General features: G+C 39.4%; 1 protein-coding gene across 4 annotated transcripts in view; it reads right to left on the reverse strand.

The window, feature by feature from the left end:
* LOC120565727 (LIM domain containing preferred translocation partner in lipoma) overlaps window positions 1-23112 on the reverse strand; it is a 179364-nt gene that overhangs the window by 106059 nt on the left and 50193 nt on the right. For all 4 annotated transcript variants that reach the window (XM_039811710.1, XM_039811707.1, XM_039811708.1 and 1 more), the window contains one exon: window positions 15342-15529. In XM_039811710.1, the coding sequence (XP_039667644.1) occupies window positions 15342-15525 (184 nt within the window). In that variant the 5' untranslated portion in view covers window positions 15526-15529. The remainder of the gene's footprint in view (window positions 1-15341; window positions 15530-23112) is intronic.

A 23112-nucleotide genomic window follows, 5' to 3' on the forward strand; every position in this document is an offset into this window, starting at 1 on the left:
TCCCTGTAATCCTTCCAAACAAAAACATGTTCTTGTATGAACACCTGCACTCAACCTTGAAGATGTTTGTGGCTGATTCAGGGTCAGCTAGGAAACGGTCGCTTACTAGAAGCCTTTTCAATTAAGTAGAATGTAATGTTAGCTTTTTATTTTTTTTCAAAAAACTTAACATTCTTCTATAAAAAGAATTATCTGAGTTTGAAAATAGCCAGACCATATCTTAGTATTTGTACATTCAAATTATCATGATTTTACTGGCTTCATTTAGCAAAATGCTAAAGAGTGGAACCTCTCTCTAGTACTTTAGAAACTCAAATTGCCAAAGCCAGAGGGTCGTTAAAACACGACCTTTCAACATAATAACTCACACTGGAGATATGTACACATTTAAATAGCTGTGGCTGAACAATTATCACACTGCAAATAAGCAATTGTCTTGCAAACAAACAAAAGTTTACGTTCAGTGTTACTCACCAAAATGCACTTGCACGTTGCACCACTTCTTTGTACGTTACACGTGCATCCTCATGCATGATACAAACAACATGGGGGGCCACTCATAAATACACTACTACTAAGATCAAATAATGCTTGTGATTGGCTGTCTAACATTACACGTCGCAGAGACACACAGGAAAAACTCTCCGTTATACATATACGGGCTTACGTAGTAGGAGCTGAAAGATAAATAAAAAGACTTGTCCCGCGGCGACCTCTAGCTCACCCAGTAAGAGCGTGCGCCCCATGTAGGCTGAGTCCTTTGCAGCGGCCCGGATTTGAGTCCGTTCAGGAACCGGTATCGAAGTCACGGTATTGGTATCGGTATTGAATATTTTAACGATACGCAGCCCTACCTACGGGTTGGATTTTTCATGTGAAAAAAATTATATATTAATGGTTGTTTCATAAATTTGTATGATCAAATGTGTTTTCATTCAAAGATAGTGTAATGAAGGGATGAATGCCTTTAAAACAGTTCAGTTATTTTTTTGTAATGAAGTCTCCGTCTTTCAGACTGGTCTAAAAAAAGAGTGAGATAAAGAGAGAGTGAGGCAAGAGGAAAGAAACCTAACTTATTTCTCAACTGTTTCAACATGAATCCATATTAAAGCAAAAACTTTGCAGAAACCAGAACTTTCCAAAGCACAGGCAGTTGTTTGAAATATTACGAAATGGGTGAAAATCTGAGAAAAACATCAACATACTGAAAATAAACTTGTAAAAAATTACAATTTGCAGTGCAGAACCCAAACCTTTTTAATAAAAATGTCACTTGTCTTTGCCCACTTCTCTTTCTTTTACCAGAATAATTCCCTGTCCTCGTCAGCGCTATATAAATAAATTATTATAAAATTATTATTATTTTCAAAAGAGGACCTTCTTTTTTCTCAACAACATAATATCTGGGGGGAAACTTTAATATTAAAATTATGAGATCTGTCGCAACTGAAAATAATGACCCTCATTCAAGAAAAAGTAAACGATAGAAATAGTATAAACAGATAGCTGTATATCCGATTTCTATCGTTTACTTTTTCTTTTCTTTTCCTGTGTGTCTATTCTTCATCTGTTTCCAACCAAGCAGTACAGGTCGCTGCAAGAAAAACAGAGGTACCGCCAGGACTCGAACCCTGGCTCTCTGCTGTAGTCCACGGAAAAACTATCCAATCTGCGTCACCCAATATTTCCACTTGTTCTAATGAATCTAAAATCAACACGGGTTTGGGCTGTTAAGCACTTTCTGTTCTGCAGGTTTGCGCGGTGCTTATGCTGTCACGTCATGTCAAAGCAGTGTGAACTAGGCAGAGTGAGAACGGCTTCTGTGCTGTGAATGAAGCTGGCTCCATTTGTGACAATGGGGAGTTGAAAGCTCCAAGTGAGCACTAATGAGAGAAAGCAGCAGGAAGACCTACTTAATACGACAACTTCCCCTGTCTTTATTGAGCAATTACTTTTAAGTAGCTTCTTTGTGAACAAGGAATCCTAATCGGTGATTAAAGTTATTTGAGAGGCCATAAGAGGTATAATTGGTTATCGGGATCCGGAGTATTGTTAAGGGGAAAGATAAAAGGGTGGAGATGGATCCAGCTGTGACACTGGGACTAATATTATATTTTGTTTTTCAAGTAAGTGACACATTTATAAACACTTCAAGTACTGTATATAACTAATGACTGCCAACTTTGTTAGTCTTATACTTGATTGTCTATGAGTAAATGTTTTGAAACTATGGATTTTGTTGCAAAATGATACAGAAAAAAAGGAATAGTTCTTTGTAGGAAGATAAAACCTTTGCAGGTTGAGGATTATGATATGCTGTGGGGGCTGAAGGTTGAGCATATGTTTATAGATTTACATATGTACAATATGATCAGTGTTAAACATGTGTAAGCGCTGGCCATCTGGTCTGTAACGACTTAGGACAAAGCCCAGCATGACTGCCTTTCTCATAATCCATCCAACGTTTCAGTGAAAGAAAGTGCAAAGGAGATAAAACTGAAGAAATCTCAAACACAGGGAGAGTTTTGTCCCATCATCATAAAAGAAACACACCAGGTTTGCCCGTGTGTTTGGGCACACAGAACATAAATTATCTCTCACGATCTGAACTCGATTTATTGCTGAGAGCTTGGTGTCTGTTAGCATTCACACATGCTGCAACGAGCCAAAATAAGTGCGGGGGAGTGAGACAGTGGACGAGACTGACCCGAAAAACGCTCCCAGAGGTTGTTTGTTCAGGCAGCAAATATGACCTATATTCACTTTTATAGTGATGCTCTAGTGACGGGACCAAAGCAGGAAGTAAGGTGACAAAGTACAGTATGAGAGCACCAATTCCTGCGTGAGGAGGTCAGTTAGGGTAGTCGATGGGTCAAACAAACAGGACTTTCACCTGACAGTGAAAACGCACCGGGCACGTAAGTGTCCCGTATAGCCACGTAGCACAGCTATTTTTATTTTGGTGTCTCCTCTATTTCTTGCAAGAGATGCGAGCGTATGTGTCAAGCCAGGCAGGTAATCACATACAAGAAGACCACAGAGCAGCCAGATACTTTACAAAAATAAAACCCATTTCAAATAAAACACCTAGGTTCATGGTGATTTGGGCTGTCTTGACTTCTCGCAGCAAGATCAGGCACACTGAGAGAGAGACCGACAAACGGACAGAGAGAGTGACACACACACACACACACGCTACAATTACCACAATTTCCCCCACTCATCCTGTCTCTTTCTATCGGAGAGGGAGAGAGAGAGAGAGAGAGAGAGAGAGAGAGAGAGAGAGAGAGAGAGAGAAAGAAACCGAGAGAGAGAGCGAAAGAAAGAGACCGAGAGAGAGAGAGAGAGAGAAAGAAAGAAAGAAAGAAAGAAAGAAAGAAAGAAAGAAAGAAAGAAAGAAAGAAAGAAAGAAAGAGAGAGAGAGATGATAGGAGAAGGACTGCTTTGTGATCGGCGTGTAGAAATACGCGTCCAGCATGAATGGCCAGGCGTGGGATCAGGCACGTCTCTACGCTACACGAGCTCTACGAGACACTTACGAGCCCGCTGTGTTTTCACTGTAAGGGGACCAGGGTTCGAGTCCCGTTTGAAAATAAAGGAAAACAGCAAGTCTTTTTTTTTTACTTTACGTCACATACAGCATTATATGCAGGGCTTGAAATTAACTTTTTTTTAATCACCAGCCAACATGGCTAGCACATTTTTTTATTTACCAGCCAATTACTAAATTTCAACGCATTTTTAATAACTTAATTTCATCGATACTGCGCACTGGACACGTAGCCAACGGTTGTACGACACATCATGACATGGTGTTCATGGGAAATGTAGTATTAGTAGTACAAGCAGTGTTGCCAGATAAAGATACGTTTCCAAGCCAAACACACGCAAAACCACCCAAAGTTCTTGGTGGAAAACAGACCAAACTTTTTCAACATTTCTGCAGCCGGCCGATTCAAACAGACGCATTGTTGTTTGCTTCATCGAGCCAAAGTGGCTAGTAACTTTACAATGTTACCCGCCAAAGTACATTTTTACCGGCATTTGGCAGGTTGGCGGGTGTTCATTTAAAGTCTTTGTTAATTGAGTAAGTGGAAATGAAGTAATGTCTTTAACCCAAACCATGATCTTTTTCAAAACTTAACTAAGTAGTTTTTGTACCTAAACTTAAAGGTATTGTGGAGGATTTTCTTTTTCCGGGTGGATCATCAAGACTATTGGTCCTCCTAGTTGTCAATCATTCTGGCGCTATGTTTACGTAAGGCCGTCGTACGTGTTCGTCCCTAGGGTAGTTTTCGCTTTCTGCGCATGAATACTTTCAGGTGTATATGTGTGGTGAGCTACGAGTGTCTACGAAAGGTATGACAAGAAGAGAAAGGCCTCTGAAGAAAGAAACAAGACCGGAGTGTTTTTGGGAGAATATTTCACACGCTGGCGTGCGCTAAAAGCACAGGTTGGGCTCTCCACTGATGCCTCAGTCGCGAAGTTTCTACTCGACAGGTAAAGTTTGGCTATTTGGAGAAATCCATTTAAAATCACTGCTAGTGAAAGTTGATGTAAGCTATGATTAGCGATGCTAGCCCTGGCACAAGTCACGCACCGCACAGACACGGTAAACATCTCCATTTGTGAAAAAGTGCAAATCTTCTTTTGGAAAGTAGGCTTGTATGAGCCATGCCGACAGCAACTTGTAAACAGTGCACTCTCGTGCACACGTTTAATAGGCGTTCCCTCTCGGGAGCAGGTAGAGTGTTGCGCATGTGCATTTTTTCAAAAAGTGGAGAGGGCGGATCTTTTCTAAAATTCGGGAAAATCCTCCACTATACCTTTAACCAAACTGCAATAGTTTCACATTAAAGACCTATTAAAATCTCGACCGTTCAGATAAAAATGTCGTATTTCTTGCCACCACTAGGGGGCGCTAATTTATGAAACCCTCCCGTGGGTCAGATTAGAGGAATATCATGGTAAGGTTTGAAGGACTTGTTGGTGGGTCCACATGTGTCATGGGACAATCGCAGCTCTACTCGCATCGGGGCATGTTGAGTTAAAAAACTACAGTACCTGACCCCTAAAATCTAAATTGTTCATTCTTTTATATTTACACAAACTTAATCTGTATTTAAAATAAAAATCAGAGAAGTGTCTTTACTCTATACAGTAGCAAAAAATCTTGAATCCCTTCCAGACAAAATGGGGAAAAAAAGTGTTTTAAGTCCTGGGTGTCACTCCACATGCTTTATCTCCTCATAGCCGTCCCAAATGTGCTGTGGCAGAGGTTGAGTGCACATTGTTTTGACATAATTATGGAGACATTTTATTCCATTCTTTGCTGGAGAAGAGCAGCTGAGCCCTGCTCTTAATTAGCATGATATGTATAGAGGAGTGATTTATGACTTCATTTGGTTTGGAGATGGAAGGGAGGGATTTGAGGTCTTTGGAGATATACTTGTTTTAAGTGTAAAGGAGCAGACCCAAATTAGCTACCCTGAGGAGAATTCCCACGGGAGGAGAAATTCAAATCAGGAACAACAGACGGATTATGTTTTTGTATATAAGCAAAAAAACATATTCTGTGACTAGGTGAATGGTTTGAGAGCCAGAGTTGGCCTTTTTTCCATCCTAAAGCTTAAGACATCAAATGGGCTGAACAATAAGTGCCTCAAAATGTGATGTTAGGAAGGTGATGGAAGGTTTGCTGATGAGTGAAAGTGTGATTCATCAAAGGCGGAGAGGGGAGCTTTGCTGTCATTTCTTATAAACAAATGGGAGAGAGAGCAAATGAAGCCAGTCAAATGTCACAGCAGACAGCCACTGCTGTGTAAACTCTGCCAGTTTCAGAACATGAAACCTTTTTCAAACAGCCTCTGCCCTGCTGAGAATCTACTGGAAACCTACATCCAGTTACTCTAAGACCAAGTGCCAAAGTGTATGTGGGGTAACGGGCCTTGTATCACATGGCTTTATGACCTATTGCAATAACATACTTGTGATGGGTATTCCACTGTTAACAAGTACAGTTCCACAGTGTGAATAATATGGTGACATTTAAACATAATTACCATCTAATGGATACTTAATGTAATTGATCTCTTTGATGGAGAAAACTACATTGTGCTTGTCAACTATAGCAACTATCAAATAGCTTTTTAATCCCACTTAGGGAAATTACATTTTCAATTTTTAAGATCATATATTTATGTGATTTAGTATAAAGAACTTAGTGTATACAGTATTAGAGCTAGGCCAACATAGGTTGTTATTGGTAACAAGAAATGTGCGTGCAAAAATGTTTATGGTGAATAGGTTGCTTTCACACCTGAGCAGTTTGATCCGTTTTAACGATGTTGATACCGATGTGTAGAATAATCATTTGGTCGATAATGCTGATGTTTGTTGTTTTCTTTTGCGCCAGGTAAACAAACAAATCTCATTATAAAAAATATTGAATCACACCAACTGTGAATGAGCAGAAATTCCCCACCATTAGCGAGCATACCTGAAGGCACCATAGAGTCCCGTTGGAGCTCACATGCTTTGTTGTTTGTTTCCATAACTCCCCCACAGGGAAGGGTAGGCTACTGTTGTATGAGTCTGACACATTAACTCAAGATTAAGGCAGCGCAAAGTAAATACACATCGGCTACTGCCATTGGCACATGTTGGGCCGATGGCGGTAAATAGAGCAGATATCAGCCGATGCATCAGCGCATCTCCTTCACTCGCTGTCTGTCAGCTGCTCATATTGTTTGCCATCTTCTAAAATATTAGAAAACACTGAGGCAAAAGCAGAAAACCCAAGACTTTATATATTTGGTGTTGCTCCATTATATCTGAGACCAGCGACTGTTTCCACCGCGTGTCATTTGTTTACAATGTTTGTTGCTTGACAGTGTCGTGTGAACGCTAACCGAACCAAATGAAAAATGCAACAATGTTGCAACTTCAAACTCTGAATCGCAGCGCGTCTGCTGAACTACAGGTATGAAAGCGCCCTTAGAATCTGACACATTATGTAGTTTGTCCAACAGAGAGCACTGACTAGTTTTTCAAGTTTTTTTCTGTAATGATTTTATGAAAAAAATATAATTGGATGGTAAATATGGCTTTGTTTTTTTAATTGAATTCTTAAATACTAACATGATTGGCCTCAACACACCAGTATCAGAGTATATATATATATATATATATATATATATACACAGTGCCTTGCGAAAGTATTCGGCCCCCTTGAACTTTTCGACCTTTTGCCACATTTCAGGCTTCAAACATAAAGATATAAAACTGTAATTTTTTGTGACGAATCAACAACAAGTGGGACACAATAATGAAGTGGAACGAAATTTATTGGATATTTCAAACTTTTTTAAGAAATAAAAAACTGAAAAATTGGGCGTGCAAAATTATTCAGCCCCTTTACTTTCAGTGCAGCAAACTCTCTCCAGAAGTTCAGTGAGGATCTCTGAATAATCCAATGTTGACCTAAATGACTAATGATGATAAATAGAATCCAGCTGTGTGTAATCAAGTCTCCGTATAAATGCACCTGCTCTGTGATAGTCTCAGAAGTCCGTGTAAAGCGCAGAGAGCATCATGAAGAACAAGGAACACACCAGGCAGGTCCGAGATACTGTTGTGGAGAAGTTTAAAGCCGGATTTGGATACAAAAAGATTTCCCAAGTTTTAAACATCCCAAGGAGCACTGTGCAAGCGATAATATTGAAATGGAAGGAGTATCAGACCACTGCAAATCTACGAAGACCCGGCCGTCCCTCTAAACTTTCAGCTCATACAATGAGAAGACTGATCAGAGATGCAGCCAAGAGGGCCATGATCACTCTGGATGAACTGCAGAGATCTACAGCTGAGGCGGGGAGACTCTGTCCATAGGACAACAATCAGTCGTATACTGCACAAATCTGGCCTTTATGGAAGAGTGGCAAGAAGAAAGCCATTTCTTAAAGATATCCATAAAAAGTATCGTTTAAAGTTTGCCAAAAGCCACCTGGGAGACACACCAAACATGTGGAAGAAGGTGCTCTGGTCAGATGAAACCAAAATCGAACTTTTTGGCAACAATGCAAAACGTTATGTTTGGCGTAAAAGCAACACAGCTCATCACCCTGAACACACCATCCCCACTGTCAAACATGGTGGTGGCAGCATCATGGTTTGGGCCTGCTTTTCTTCAGCAGGGACAGGGAAGATGGTTAAAATTGATGGGAAGATGGATGGAGCCAAATACAGGACCATTCTGGAAGAAAACCTGATGGAGTCTGCAAAAGACCCGAGACTGGGACGGAGATTTGTCTTCCAACAAGACAATGATCCAAAACATAAAGCAAAATCTACAATGGAATGGTTCACAAATAAACATATCCAGGTGTTAGAATGGCCAAGTCAAAGTCCAGACCTGAATCCAATCGAGAATCTGTGGAAAGAACTGAAAACTGCTGTTCACAAACGCTCTCCATCCAACCTCACTGAGCTTGAGCTGTTTTGCAAGGAGGAATGGGCAAAAATGTCAGTCTCTCGATGTGCAAAACTGATAGAGACATACCCCAAGCGACTTACAGCTGTAATCGCAGCAAAAGGTGGCGCTACAAAGTATTAACTTAAGGGGGCTGAATAATTTTGCACACCCAATTTTTCAGTTTTTTGATTTGTTAAAAAGGTTTGAAATATCCAATAAATTTCGTTCCACTTCATGATTGTGTCCCACTTGTTGTTGATTCTATACAAAAAATTACAGTTTTATATCTTTATGTTTGAAGCCTGAAATGTGGCAAAAGGTCCGAAAAGTTCAAGGGGCCAATACTTTCGCGCAAGGCACTGTATATATATATATATATATATATATATATATATATATATATATATATATATATATATATATATATATATATATATATATATATATATATATATACTCTGATACTGGTGTGTTATATATATATATATATATACATACATACATACATAAATAATTTACCATGAATATGACTATGACAATGACTATGTGTTGTCTCATAATCAATTATCACTTCATGCAATCAAATAGCAGACCACTTTTTCCTGTGCGCAAATCAGTGTTTGAAATCTTACTCAGCATTCCAAATTCCTTTGATTACAGTATGTAGACACCACTTTGAAAGAACAGACAGGATAGTTATTTACACAATGTTATGACCCTTTAAGATCGTGCTAAGATTTAGAGAAGTGAAACTTGTCAATGTGGCTGCATAAGAACTAGCAACACATGAAATGTTATGCAGTGTAGATAAAAAGTTCTACACTGTAAAAAAAAAGATATATATATATATATATATATATATATATCTCATGAGAACAAAGAAAACATAAACTTTGAAGCAAAGATTAAAAGAAGTTCACTTGCAGACGCTTTAACACACACTGCAGACAAAACACAAAAAGTAGTTAAGGTATGTGTTCTACTTAGATAAAAGTGGCCTTTTGTGTACGCTCCAGAGGCCGAGCCTGTGGGTTCTATGGGGACACTGACACACTCATCGGTGGATTTCCTGTAAATTCTCCTGGTGACACCCATGAGGGACTCTGACATAACAACCGGTAGTCAGTTTGCCTCTGGCCAGTCAAGCAGGGAGGAATAAAAACAGCTTATGCACATGGTCGACAATTTTGAACTGCTCTGAGCAAACAATTAGCGGTTTTCTGGTAACTTAACGCGAGAAGTTTGATCCAAAACAGCCCCTCTCAGATGTTTTTCAACTTTCACTATGATTATCACGCTACAAAAACTTATTAACCTTCATAAGAGACAGCAGACAAAACACCATGTTACGGTCACAAAATGGCATCCGTGTTTCTTTGTATGGTTCTGAGGTTTTTGAAAAAAGTCAGATTTTAATATATTAAGTTATAGATTTGAATCTATTCATATATAAGATAAATATATTCTGAATGAAGCTGCTGGTGATGACTCATTCCTGTGTGAATCATTTTCTTGTGGTGCCAGACACTCTTTGGTCACACCAAATTCCCCATTTAAACAGTTGACTAAGATCATTCTAAACAGATATTTGAAGAAAATTTTCAAAATACTGCATAGCAAAAATAAAAGTCCTGAATGTAACAATAGTGCAAGGCAGCGGCTTGAGAGATTTCTCAAAATACTGATTAGAATGTCATGTACAGTGCAGAAATAAAAAAGGAAAAGTACTGATGGGAGTCAACAGAAAGTGAATCTACAGTCTGTTTTTAGGAATATGACCGTTGTCCTCGACATCACGTTTAACACTCGGTTCTCATGCGCAGCTCAACTAAAACAGAGAAGTCCCAGAGAGCACTGAGCAGACCCTAACTAGTCACCAACATGTGTTGATCTATGCACACAGCTGCACACAAAGCCAACGGCACGTGTGCAAAACATTTTACCCAGAGTACTTTTCTACCACTTTCAATTAAACCTAAAAAGGATGTCAAGGTATTGATCTTGCACTCTGATATTCTGGCAGCCCTCCACCTGTTTTTGTTTTTTTGTTTTTGAAAATAAAGTATTCATTAAAAACAATAGATATCAAGGTAGAAAGTAATCTATTAGCATCGAATAGGGATGTGAGGTCTCTTTGTTACAAGAGATTTCAAGGAAGGCCGGTTTATACCACAATGCATTGGTGCACCTGTCACCTCCTCCATCTGCCAATAACAAGAATGCTTTATTTTTTTTTTTTTACTATTTTCAAATTTTGACAGGAAATAGTAAATGACACACTTCTGTCAATACTGTTGCAGACTGAAGCTAATATGCCATAGCAAGTGCACTTTTATTGCAGGGCTATTGCACTGGATTGCATTACCTTGTATAGTTATTCATGATATTTTGTCCACCTCTCCTTCAGTGTGTTGCAGAGCCGCTTCGGATCTAATCACACAAGCATTACATTCATATCAGGGTACTTTTAAAATTCCCTAAAACTCAAAATGTTGCAGCCAAGAACGTGCTGTAAAAGAACTGGAGCACTGACTTCTCAATGCAAAAAGCAATCCCGACTGGCCTTCCTACAGTACATGTACCGTATGAGATCAAGTTAAACCCTAACATCTGATGTGTTGTAAGGAATTTGGAGTGAAGGGTCACTGTCTGAGACCTATATGTCATTCACTTCCTCCTGCTGGGGCTTTAATCAGAACAAGTTCTCCCTGAAATAGAAAAAGAAAATCGGAGGGCAGACTTCGCTAACTGCACCGCCCCGTCGTCTCCGGCTTCTTTGTCTGCACAATAAAACCTGGCCCCAGACAGTTCATTCCAGCCCTGATACTGGCCCCTGCTAGACAAAGGGACAGCGAGGCGCTGTGCCAAATTGACTTGTCCCTAATTTTTATGCTAATCCTCCATTTTACATCAGACAGTCCCACATTTGATATAAAAGATATTAAATAAATAAAGAGAGAGAGACCCAGATAATCTGTCCATAAAGACGTCTTATCCTTTGACAAGTGGAGATGTCTGCAGATGGCTTTACACATGTTCGTGTTTAAAACTCTGACTACAACCACTGTCATTATTAAATGTTAATGGTTTAATGAAAAATGATGTCGTGGCCCAAAAGGCAGAACATATGACCACTTGAATGTATCACTACAACATGCTGCAACCTTTAGATATCAGCAATAAGATGTTAAATGAAACCCCAAAACAGCTGCAAGGACTTTAAAACAGTTATTAATTAGCGTTTCCTCCATAGTTCTCATTTCAATCAACAGTATATTTGACCTCAACTGAATCTTTGTAATGAAGAATTAATTCTAAGCATTGCCCAGTTTATGTAATTACCGTCCCAGTCAACGTGAACAGTGTGAAAGATGGAGAGGGCTTAACAGTTTCTTCTCAAGTCACTGAGGTGATGAGATATTAATAATGCAACTACAGCATGACTGAATTCATAAAAGTATCGAATAGGGATGTGAGGTCTCACCCTAACCCTAACCCTAACCCCCTAACCCTAACATTTACATTGCAACAATTATATCATCTACACATGTATCCCCACCCTCTTTATATTGTTTCATTAATCCTCTTAATTCCCAGACAATGATTAATTGTGGAATATAAGACAGTAGCCAACGGTTCTAGATTAAATGTTTTTGTAGTAAAATGACATTCTGGAATTACGAGGCTTTAATGATGCTACAAATCATCCACTGGGAATAAAATACATCTTTTAGGGGGGATTATTTGTATGGTCTTTTTTGGCCTTTATTTAATAGGACAGCTGAAGACAGTGAGAGAGGGGGGGATGACATGCAGCGACATATTTTGCAAAAAATATGTCAACATGGTCGTAGGTAAATATCAACACTTAAAAGTTCCAGGGTTCCTTCCGTTCTTTTGTGACAATAGAAATGGAGGCAACTCGTTGCTGAAAATATTGTACAATCAAATACAACTGATACAAAACTGTTTGTGGCTCCAAATAAACCATTTCATTGTAGGCCAAACTATCTACACCAGGGGTCTTCAAGCCAGGGACCCCTTAACTGAGAGAGAGATGGAGCAGGATCCCCTATGACGTCGCAAACATTTTATTAAATTGTATAAAAATGAAGTTGCATATTAAACTGGGCCTACAATAAGATATAGGGCGGCCTAAAGCCTTTATACATACCTTTTTTTGCATAGAATACTACGCTATTAAAATAATACTTACTGGCATGATTTTATAAATCATGTTTAAATGTTAAACATACATGTGGCCCAGTGAATCCTTAGGATGAACTGGATCTGTGGAGTCTACCTTGGTGACTACCTTATCTATAGGCCAGTAAGCCTATCAGCAATGGGGTTTTTCCACAAATAGGCTGATTTATATTTACTAATAATATGTTGGATTCATGTTAACACATTTTTATTTTCTTGGAAACTTTCACAAAATTAACAATAAATTTGATTGAGTAACTCTGAGGACCCCCGACTCCCTGTTGAAGGTCTCTGATCTACACCACAGGCCGAAATAAGAAAATGAACAAGATGGGATGACTGCGGACGTTTTTTTTTTCTTCCTCAGTGGTGGGCAGAGCTCTAACAGGAGCCGTCTAAGAACTCGCATCTGGAGTAGCAGACAGGTCCGCAGCTCAAACCACAAACCCCCACAGACAGCAGTGTTTTCAACCCGACAGTGGGCTCGCTGCATGCTGAATTTCATAACCGTTTCCCCTGTTTTGGAAATCTAGGGCTCTCAGGGGGGTTTGAGGGTAGAAGTTTATATAATGTTCGCATTACAACACACATACCAGATGGGGAGGTGGGACAAATATGGACGATGAAATGATGAAAGTGTTGTACTTTTACAACAACTTGCTCACTGATAACTTCGGTCAAAGTAACTGTGGACTCCTATAAGTTGCTACAGTCACTTGGAGCATATACAAAAATGAAGCATCAATGCCTGTGAAAGGCCTGTAGGTAACACTGAGTAGGTGTCTTCAGTTTTATTTATCACCAATGACTTGAAAAGATTTCAAAAGACATTAATCTCATATTCTTCTTCACAGCAAAAGAGAGATGTTTCTCTTTATTTGCATTGATCGTCCTATTACGGTTTCTTTGGTTCAAAAAGGCTTGTGCTTATTATTATGAACACTAACTGACCATATAAGCCTAAAACTCAAACATACTTTACATCTCTATTTGACTAAACACCAGGAGTCTTCATTAAGAAAGAAAACTAATTATTATATGTTATAATATGAGCTTCTCTCTCGACAGATATTACTCATCAAAGGCAGTTGTTGCAGTGAGGAGTCATATCTGTCTCATGTAAAACAGACACAGAGTTATGCTCTGTGGAGCACAGCCTCTGTGTTTGCTCAACATCATTCTGCATTATCTTAAATAATCTGTGCCTCAGATATGAATCTTAATAATTCCGGACTGTAACCCTGTTGCAGTGGAACAAAGGCTAATTAAAGGAGTTTCACTAAAACTCTATTAGTAAATGTGTTTATTGCACGTTAACTTGCAGCACTAGATCCTTTTTTATACAAACAAACCATCAGCCCCCAAGGGGCCTAAAAGAGCAGACAACGCAAGGCTTCCTGGACACGCACATGACTGCAAACCACAGTTTTTACACTGTATGTTTATTAGAAATTAGGCATGCAACAAGGCCTCTGTCACAATGCAAAGATGTGAGAGCATGCATGAAGCAAAACTCCATCAAAAAATGTGCAATTATTGCAAGGCCATACGGCTCCACTTGATACACGCACAGAGGCATAAAAGGAGAGAGGTTCCAGACCAGAGTCTGAGCTGCCACATGAACACACACAGCCACACGCGGTCCATCTGTACTTTAGATAGCCACAACTTAATGAAACTTCACTTTGCATTCTGTCGGAGCACAGCTTAGCACTCCAATGTTCTGATACTGATGGAAACTACAAACATAAGATCCCTGTAGCATTAAACTAGAACTATACTTAAATGTAAGAGTAGATGATCAGTGTTACCATGACAATAAAAGTCTCTCTAGCATTATTGACTACAATGTGTTTCAGTGCCTTGTGCTCCCATTTTCCATCCCTTTTTTATTTATTTTCATTTTACATTATTTACTGCTCCTCTGTTCACGGTCCAGATGCAGCACACTGCAGGCCGGAGTCACATCTTTTATCAATGAGCTTTTTAGGACTGTAAAATATGTATCAAACTATGACCATGGCAACCAATACTAAATAGCTCTGCTATCTGGGAAATACATGGTGAATAGGAATGTGTATTATTTAAACAAATAACTTTAATCGCGCCTTTATTGATTGTGTTTTGCAAAAAAATTAACAGTAGCTCTGAAGACAAACTGTTGAAAAGTGAAAAAGTTAAGAGTTTAAAGTTGGGGGTTTAAAGTTGGGGGTTTTGTCTACTGTGTACTGTACGACTACCCACAGTCAATACAGTGACTTTGCTACTTAAGTTTACTTTACCAGGTCTTTCTTTCTTCTCTAATTCATCACACCATCGTTGAGAAAAATAAATAATTTAAACAGAAGTGGAACATGAACATTTAGTCATACTAAAAATGGAGAGGGAAAAATAAAATGTGTTTGACGTCAGCAAAGTCTGATGTTTGTAACGTCGGAGATTCAGGGAGTTTGGGCCCAGTTTGATCCGGTTGTAAAAACAGTGAGGATGCTGACTTTGAGCGGACATGGCATGCTAAAGATAAACTCCAGCTAGTGGGAAAAAAAACAATAATGTTCTTTGATTTATTTTTCTTGTTTCAGAGTGTCCACAGTGACAGTATAAAGGTTTCATTTTCAAGTGCTTGATATTAGTAATGTAGTGGTTTCTCCTGTGTTGTTACCTGAAGTGTCAGAGGCCTCTCCCCCCGGTTTGTAAGGGTTGAACTTGGGCTTGGGTGCGACCACAGGGGCAAATTTCTTGGGTGCCTGCTGCTGGGAGATGGAGATGCTCGCACTACCCAAAGTAGTCTCCATCCTGGCAGCCACTTGTCCCGCCTGGTCGTTACTGTTCACTGGGTTCCACATGGTTCTGATGAGGAAAGACAAACACTATTTAGACTGAAGCTTGGACCTGTGAACTCAAGGAATCAGAATCAGAAAAGGGTTTATTGCCACAATAAGTTACACTTATGTGGAATTTGCCTTGGTGAATGGTGTATACATATACAAACTAACATATTAAACATTAACATAAATAAACAATAAATACAGAAAGAAATATATACAAACAAAGTAACTGAGAGGCTGAATGGGTTGAGTGCAGAATAATATGTAGTATGTGCAATGGGCAGATGTATAGTCCAGGATGAAGGTTGGTGCAAGTGTAGTGACTAGGGATGGGGATAGGGGGTGTTAAGAGTCAATTGTCAGTGGGGGTCCGAGGCCTTGTTGGTGAGGCTGAGTGCAGAGGGGAAGAAGAAGAAACTGGACGACATACAGTAACGTCAGTCAACATAGGTGAAGAAGACACTCTGAAAACCACAAAAGATCTTTAGAGCTACAGTCAGAACTGAGAAAACTTAACTATGGATCACAAACGGAAGGAGCTATGACATACAGTATAGATAAATAATCCAGCTCCAAATCATAGACTGTATATAAAAATGGACTACGTTCCTCCACTTCCTCCCACTGTACAAAAGGGAGACCCAAATATCCCGGATACGGGCGCTGCTGTCCTCCATTTTTGCAACTAGAGTCTGCGCAGAACTGATCGGGTGTTATTGAACTCCCACCTACACACCCGCCCGACCAATCGCGAGTCAATCACAGCTGTCAATCATGACGTTTCACCCGGTTTTTATAACATCAAATAACTAATTAAAACCAAACTTGTCAGTTAAAACAAGCAACAGTGTGAACACAGCTACCTAAAATGGCAGAAACCGTCTTTGGTAAGAGTTTATTAGAAGAAGAAAAAGAAGAAGACATCATTTAATATTCCCCAAGGGGAAATAAAAATTTTTAGACGTGTACTACGCTAATATGAAGGGGGCGGGATTTATGACCTGTACTGCAGCCAGCAGCCAAGGAGCCATTGAGATGTATGGGCTTCACTGTTGGGGTCTATCTTTATATGCATTTTATGCTCCAAACACTTAAACTGTAATAACACAACAACATTTATCTTATAGCATTTTCAATCTAGGAAGTCCCGCCAGCTGGAATCATCAGTAGAAATGCTACATAATCTGTTTCTTCAAGGACAGGAGCACCAGTTATCTGGCCAGGGAAGTAAGAGGCCTGGACAAAAGTCAAAAAGGGTCTCCTAAGCCAACCTGCAGCGGTCCTTGGAACGGTTTTAGATTGGAGTTAACTTAAATTTCCTGAAAATGAGGAAATTCATTAAAATACTACACATAATTCATGTTTTTATATAAAAAAAAAACAATGGACAACTGACCAGCAGTACGGCCACAGGGAGTTACCACACAACCAATGTAATGATATTAACGGGTAGTGGGGGTTGAGGTTGTGTGTTGTGTAATTCAGTATCTAGGGATGCACCGATCCAATATGGATATCGTGCCGATACTAGTCTATATCCTTTGCGTTCCACTTAGGGGATTGCTCAACTTCCTTTGTGTTGGCGTTCTAACCTCCGGTGGATTTGTGAGGACTATGGTTAACTGCTCCTCAGATCTCTGCAGGGTAAATCCAGACAGCTAGCTAGACTATCTGTCCAATTGGAGTTTTCTGTTGGACGACTAAAACTACTTTTGAACGTACACATCTTCCACCAAAACCAGTTCCTTCCTGAGACTATTTAGCAGAGGCACCGTGGCTCCGTCCGGAGCTTAGCAGTAAAACGCCTCACAATTTGTCACGTTGTGTGATGTTTCCCATTGTTTCTAAAGGTTTGTGCATAATAAATGGAGGAGGATGGCCACTCTCTCCATGTGTGTATAAGATTCAAGTCGACTTTTTGCATTTTAGCTACTGAGTCAGACTATTAAAGCAGCTGGTAATATTATTTTGTAAAACAATAAAAACAAGGTAATACACACCGTGCATTCATACATCCAATCGAAAACAACAAAGTATTTTCAAACCAAAAAGACTTCATAACAGAAAAAGCATTAAAAAAAATCAATGATTTTCAGTGTTGATGTAGCTGTCAAAAATAAAAGATCAGATCAGTGTCTATAAGTCACGTATAGAGATAAATATGTATTAATGTATTTATCTTATCTTTGTGGGTTTTTTATGATGGGGGACACTTGGATTGAAATTGTTCAGGAAGCAGCCGATATTGATAGCTAATCAATATAATAACTTTTATTAGTATATTATATTGTTTTGTGGACTTGTATGGCCTTAATGCAGTTACAGTGAAAACAACCGAGTAAAAGACTTTGCTGTGGCTGAGGACACAAACATCCAGTATTTCACCATCGCATTCTGAAATCACTTGAAATATTTGAACTATTTATACGCCGCGCTTTTTCCCATCCTTCTTTTTGTTTGTGTTTGTTGTGCTGTGTTCTGATGTTTTGGGCTGTTTATTATCCTCCGTCTGACTGATACAGGGTTTACATTCTTTCTCTGGAGCACAGGAGAAAAAGCCCACGCACAATCATCTTTTAATATCTGCTCAAATCCCTGCTCCTCCTGCCGCATGAATGCTTCTGACTTTTGATATTTTCCCCTGCTCTTAATGCTACGATTCAGACACGCGCGCCCACCTGTCCTTTCAATGCAAATGCTTTCATTTCTCGACGTTCAAATGGCTAACAAAATAAAAGATGAATTAAAACAAGGAGAAAAAGGGAGAAATGATCTTAGAATGTGCGAGTAAGATATACACAACATGTTGAATGGAAAATGTCTTTCAGTATGTGGTTCCATTTTTTGATGGCAAATAATTCACAGTGGGATTTCACTTTATATGTCCTGGGCCCCAAAATGCACATTAAACCCACTAACATCTGTTTGTCTGTTATTTCAAATAAACTTTCTTCTAAAGAAATGATTTATGTGCCATTTTGGGAACACAAACCTGAACACCACACACTGATGACTTCAGTACATAATCATTAGTGACTCAGACTACTTGTCATAATAAAGACAACTAATTGCTTTGCCTCCATTTCAACCCCAAATCAAAAATACATATTTTCCCTCTTACTTGTAATGCTATTTATCAATCTAGATAGTTTTGGCACGAGTTGCCCAGTGTCGGAGATATCGGCCATAGAGATGTCTGCCTTCTCTCCAATATCATGCAACTAGATGGCACGCAGCTTGTGGTGCTCGAAGTGGCAAAAAAAATACATTTTAAAAACTCAACAGTAGGCTTGCCGCGGTAGTCAGTGTTACTGATGTTACACGGTGGTCGGGCATACACCACATTACATTTGTTTTGCCCACTGACCCCATTGTTGTTTTGCTTTTTGGTGGTCAAACTGTGAGAGAGCATAGTTTAGCTCCTGTAAGAGATAAAGTGGTAGCTGTTGTGAGTCATGTCAGGGATTACGTGGTTCTAACAATATCGCCCACCGCTGCTCAAAGAGTTGCAGTATACAGTACATAGTCATGTGACTGATTTCCTGTTTGATTTTGATCACCTCATGCTTTATCTGATGTCTTTCATGTCTTCCTTCCTTCCTTCATTCTTTAACTCACGTTTCTGGTACTAGGGCCAGCTCCACCTGTGCATCATTAATAGCTGCTTACAACACAAGGCCTTGTTTTGATATCAACATAATGTCTTGGTCTTGTATTCCTCCTAAAAAGGCATTTAAGCTTTCAGTTTGTCAGTTGCTTTCACAGATCTAACCATTTCTGAACCAGATCAGCTATAAAGACACTGTGGAGCACTTTGCACTTCCCCCAGGCAAGCAAAGTATACTGCATGTTATTATATTGTATTAATTGTCTTCTATGCATCTGTTTTCTATAAAGCAGGGTTGGAGACGACCCCAGCATGCAGCAGTGACAGAGGGTACACCTATTACAAGCAGATGAACACGGTCACAACTTCAGAGTTTCCATTTCACCCTGCGCGTCTTAGGACTGTGGGAGGAAACCCACAAACACAATATCTGCAGCACATAGTGTAGCATATGTGTAGAATTTGAACTTTGTTGTAGACGTATTCTGACTCAGAACAGATGCGGCCTCATTGCAATGCGTATCTCAGACCTTTCTCCTGCGCCGGCACAATGTAATAGCGTGTGGAGAGAGAGGTCTGATGATGTTAGACTAAACATGGCATGCTTTTTTGCTTATTTAACTGTGACTTAATGTACTGTGATCTCCTGCTACTTAATAAGCTAAATAATGCATTTGCTTACTGCTCTTCTGTATCAGCTTTGATGTGTTCAGTGATAAAAAAATAAATTAAAAAAAACTAGAAGTCCCTCCCTCGTGCAAATAACTGAACACAGCACTTAAATGCCCATATGCCAAAAATATGTGCATCTTGTATTGAATCCTCATGAAAGGAAAGTCAATTCTGATTGCCGGGGCAGTTACAAGATGACTCACAAAGCTGTGACACCGTGTTTAAGAGTGTTGCTTTATGGGGGGCACGGCAGTCAGGCTGTCTTCTAACAGCTGTTCCGCTGCACTTTTACAGCTGTCATTGAGGAACTGCTGCAGGTGTTTCTGCTGCATTAATCTTTCATATCCACCAAGGAAACTATCAAACAAAAACCATCCAAAAAAGGACCACAGAGAGTACAGAATTCAAACATGAAATGGCAGGGTTCAGAGATTCTTTTTTGAGGGAAAGCATGACATGCTTTCTAGTAAATCGTCTTTGTGGTTGGGAGACTGAATCGTGCGATAAAAACGTACACAAAAGTGCAGAACATGATCTGGCAGTGTTCATCCGATATTAAAAAAGCTGTAGTAGCTTCATTAGCTTCTTTCTTTTGCCTTTCTTAACATGAACAAACAGAGATCTATGGGTAACTGACTGTTCCAGTAGTAGAAGGGTTTTTACCTTGATAAGTGTTTTGTCAAAAATGTCCACCCTCTGGAAATGTCAGGTGAGAAACAGATGAAGTAGTAGAGTTCACGGTTTTTAAAAGGGTTTGCTTTGTATTTCACATTTGGAGCCGAGTTTACACAACAGTAAAGAGGAGATTGCAAATGAAAATGAGTGAATGTACTCCATAAAACTATTTTACACAGCCTGTATAGGGTTGTCCAGTGCTGTCCGTTATACTGTATGTTTCCCTTTATATCTTAACGTTTAAAAGAAAAATGTAACTAAGATTTAAAGGGCAATTATGCTGCTCTTCTCCCACATTGTGCTTCATCCCAAGAGTAGAGTTCAGTTAAAACTACACAGGCCTTGGTTCACTAGGCACCGATCAAAACATCACTTCAAAAAGACATTGCAGAGATGAATATGGAGATACACTTTGGCTGGCAGGTTTTTTCATACCAAATAGAGGGGTGGGAGGCAACTGGGATTAGCACTCACGGTTCGTGACGCAACGTGCGGAGGATCGGCCATGCGAATGAAAACCCTTAAAAAATTAAAAGGTTCCCATCTGCAAGAGGTTGCTGCCGAGTCTTCCCAGCATTGGCCTCGCTCTGCTTTAGAGGGCTGGTTGAATGGCTGAACAGGTTAATGCGACATTACACAAACAAGAGCTCGCTCCCCACGTCCCACTGTTTGGAAATAGGGACGAGTTCACATGGTCACGATGGATCTTGAAATGTTTTGTGCAGTAGGGTAAATATTTGAAAGTGCCGGAAGTCTGACACCGTGCGATGTGTTGACATATTAATAAAAGCAAAAGGCTGTTTTGGACCTCTTTCAAGTGTTAAAAAATTTATGCTGGAAGCGCAACCCCAGTGTCGGGGCATCAGAGTACTGGGCAAGTCAAACATCGTGTTCTGAAACATAGCCACTGCAAACAGCACAGCGGCATGACACGATCACCACAACACTAACTCAAGAACAAATACTGTAGGGATTTCTCTCACTGATGCTGCTCATTCAGAAGCATTTCTATTCTATTAATATTCTGTCTATTCTAATCCCGAAGGCCTTTCATTTGTTTAAGGTCAATTTCACTTAAAGTCATTAAAAAATATAGTTAATGAAACACATTATATTTTCAGAATACTGAAATATGTAACACTGTTGCAATCTCAATGTTACATGGCTAACAAGCAGCATTTTGCTGAAAGTATCTTCACATTGGCTGCAGCTCTTTATCACACAATGAGCTAGCAAATTTAGGTTTTTAGTGCATGTAAATGTGAGAAAGTAAGTAAGAATTTACTTATTTAGCCCTATTAGACAGGATTTTGTTTATTTTTTACTTATCCCTATAAAACATTTAGGGTATGGATTAAGTAAAGTGTAACATCACTGTTAAGTCCCAACACAGTGAGAGGTCTTGGTAAGTCCCCTGAGGGATAAAAGAAAGAAGACATTACTCTTAAAAAAAAGTGGCACAATTTTGCATTTGTGATTTTTAAAAAACTGCTTTGCAAATGTTTTATATAGGAAGAAAATAAATTCAAGATGTTTGCCAGACCTCATTACTGTTCTGTCATCTCGAGTTTTGTGTAATTAAATTAATACATTGTTGTTTATTAAAGTGAAAATAGTATCGGGATGTTTTTTGCCACAGTTTTTAAAACAGATTCTTTTCCCTAGAACCGTTATTTATTTTACCAATGATTCACCTTAATATTTTCCGTTGATACAGTACCGCTGACGGCGACTACATCATATCCATTTCCAGCCAAACAGAGCGACAGCAGAAATGTTATGTTCTTCTTTACAAATGAAATAAATGTTTTCTGACTGTGCATTCTTTTTAGAAAACTAGTACTTTTTTAGAAATGTCTCATGATTTATTGTCTTTAGAAGTGTATTATTCAACTTTTGTTTTTGTTTAAGAAGGAAAAGAAAATCACAATACTTAATACTACCAAATCGCAATACTTTTAGAATTGTAATACATATCATTTCTGACATGGTACAATTATGGTCCACTGTCCTTTATTTGCTGATTACTGGTCTACAACCTTTCACCAAGGGAAGAACAGGAGTGCTCACAAAGAAGTGAAACCAAGGACACAAAGGTCTGACTTAACTGTGTGTGTGTGTGTGTGTGTGTGTGTGTGTGTGTGTGTGTGTGTGTGTGTGTGTGTGTGTGTGTGGAGAGCTCCTCTGGGGTCTTGATACATTACAGTGAAGCAACTTCACCTCTAACACCAACAACAACGTAGTTGTCCTGTTTCAACACTGCTGTCTCACAGTCACTTGCTTTAAGTCAATCCGTGCAACAGCATGCGCCACTTTAACACAAACCAGCTATGACAACAAGGGAAAGGAAAGCTAGCAGGCAAAATCCCCTTTGTGTTGTGTCAAAGCGAGTGTGTTCAGAGCTCTGTGAAGAAGAGGGTCTCATTCACAACTCATCGTGTCTCCACTCAGACAGTAACCCGGCGAGAGGCAGCTGATGCCAGTTTGAAAGAAGCGGACGGGGCAGCAAGTGATCCCCAGAGAAAGAGAGAACAAACTTGTCGGGCAGGTTGCAGCAACAGACATCAACGGTTACTTGTGTACTTCTACATCAGCGGTGCAACAGTGTGTTCTTTGTTTCCTATCTACCAACAAAAGCTATCTACGCCAGG

Source organism: Perca fluviatilis, chromosome 9, assembly GCF_010015445.1.
Source record: "Perca fluviatilis chromosome 9, GENO_Pfluv_1.0, whole genome shotgun sequence".
In the NCBI taxonomy this organism is placed as follows: Eukaryota; Metazoa; Chordata; class Actinopteri; order Perciformes; family Percidae; genus Perca; species Perca fluviatilis.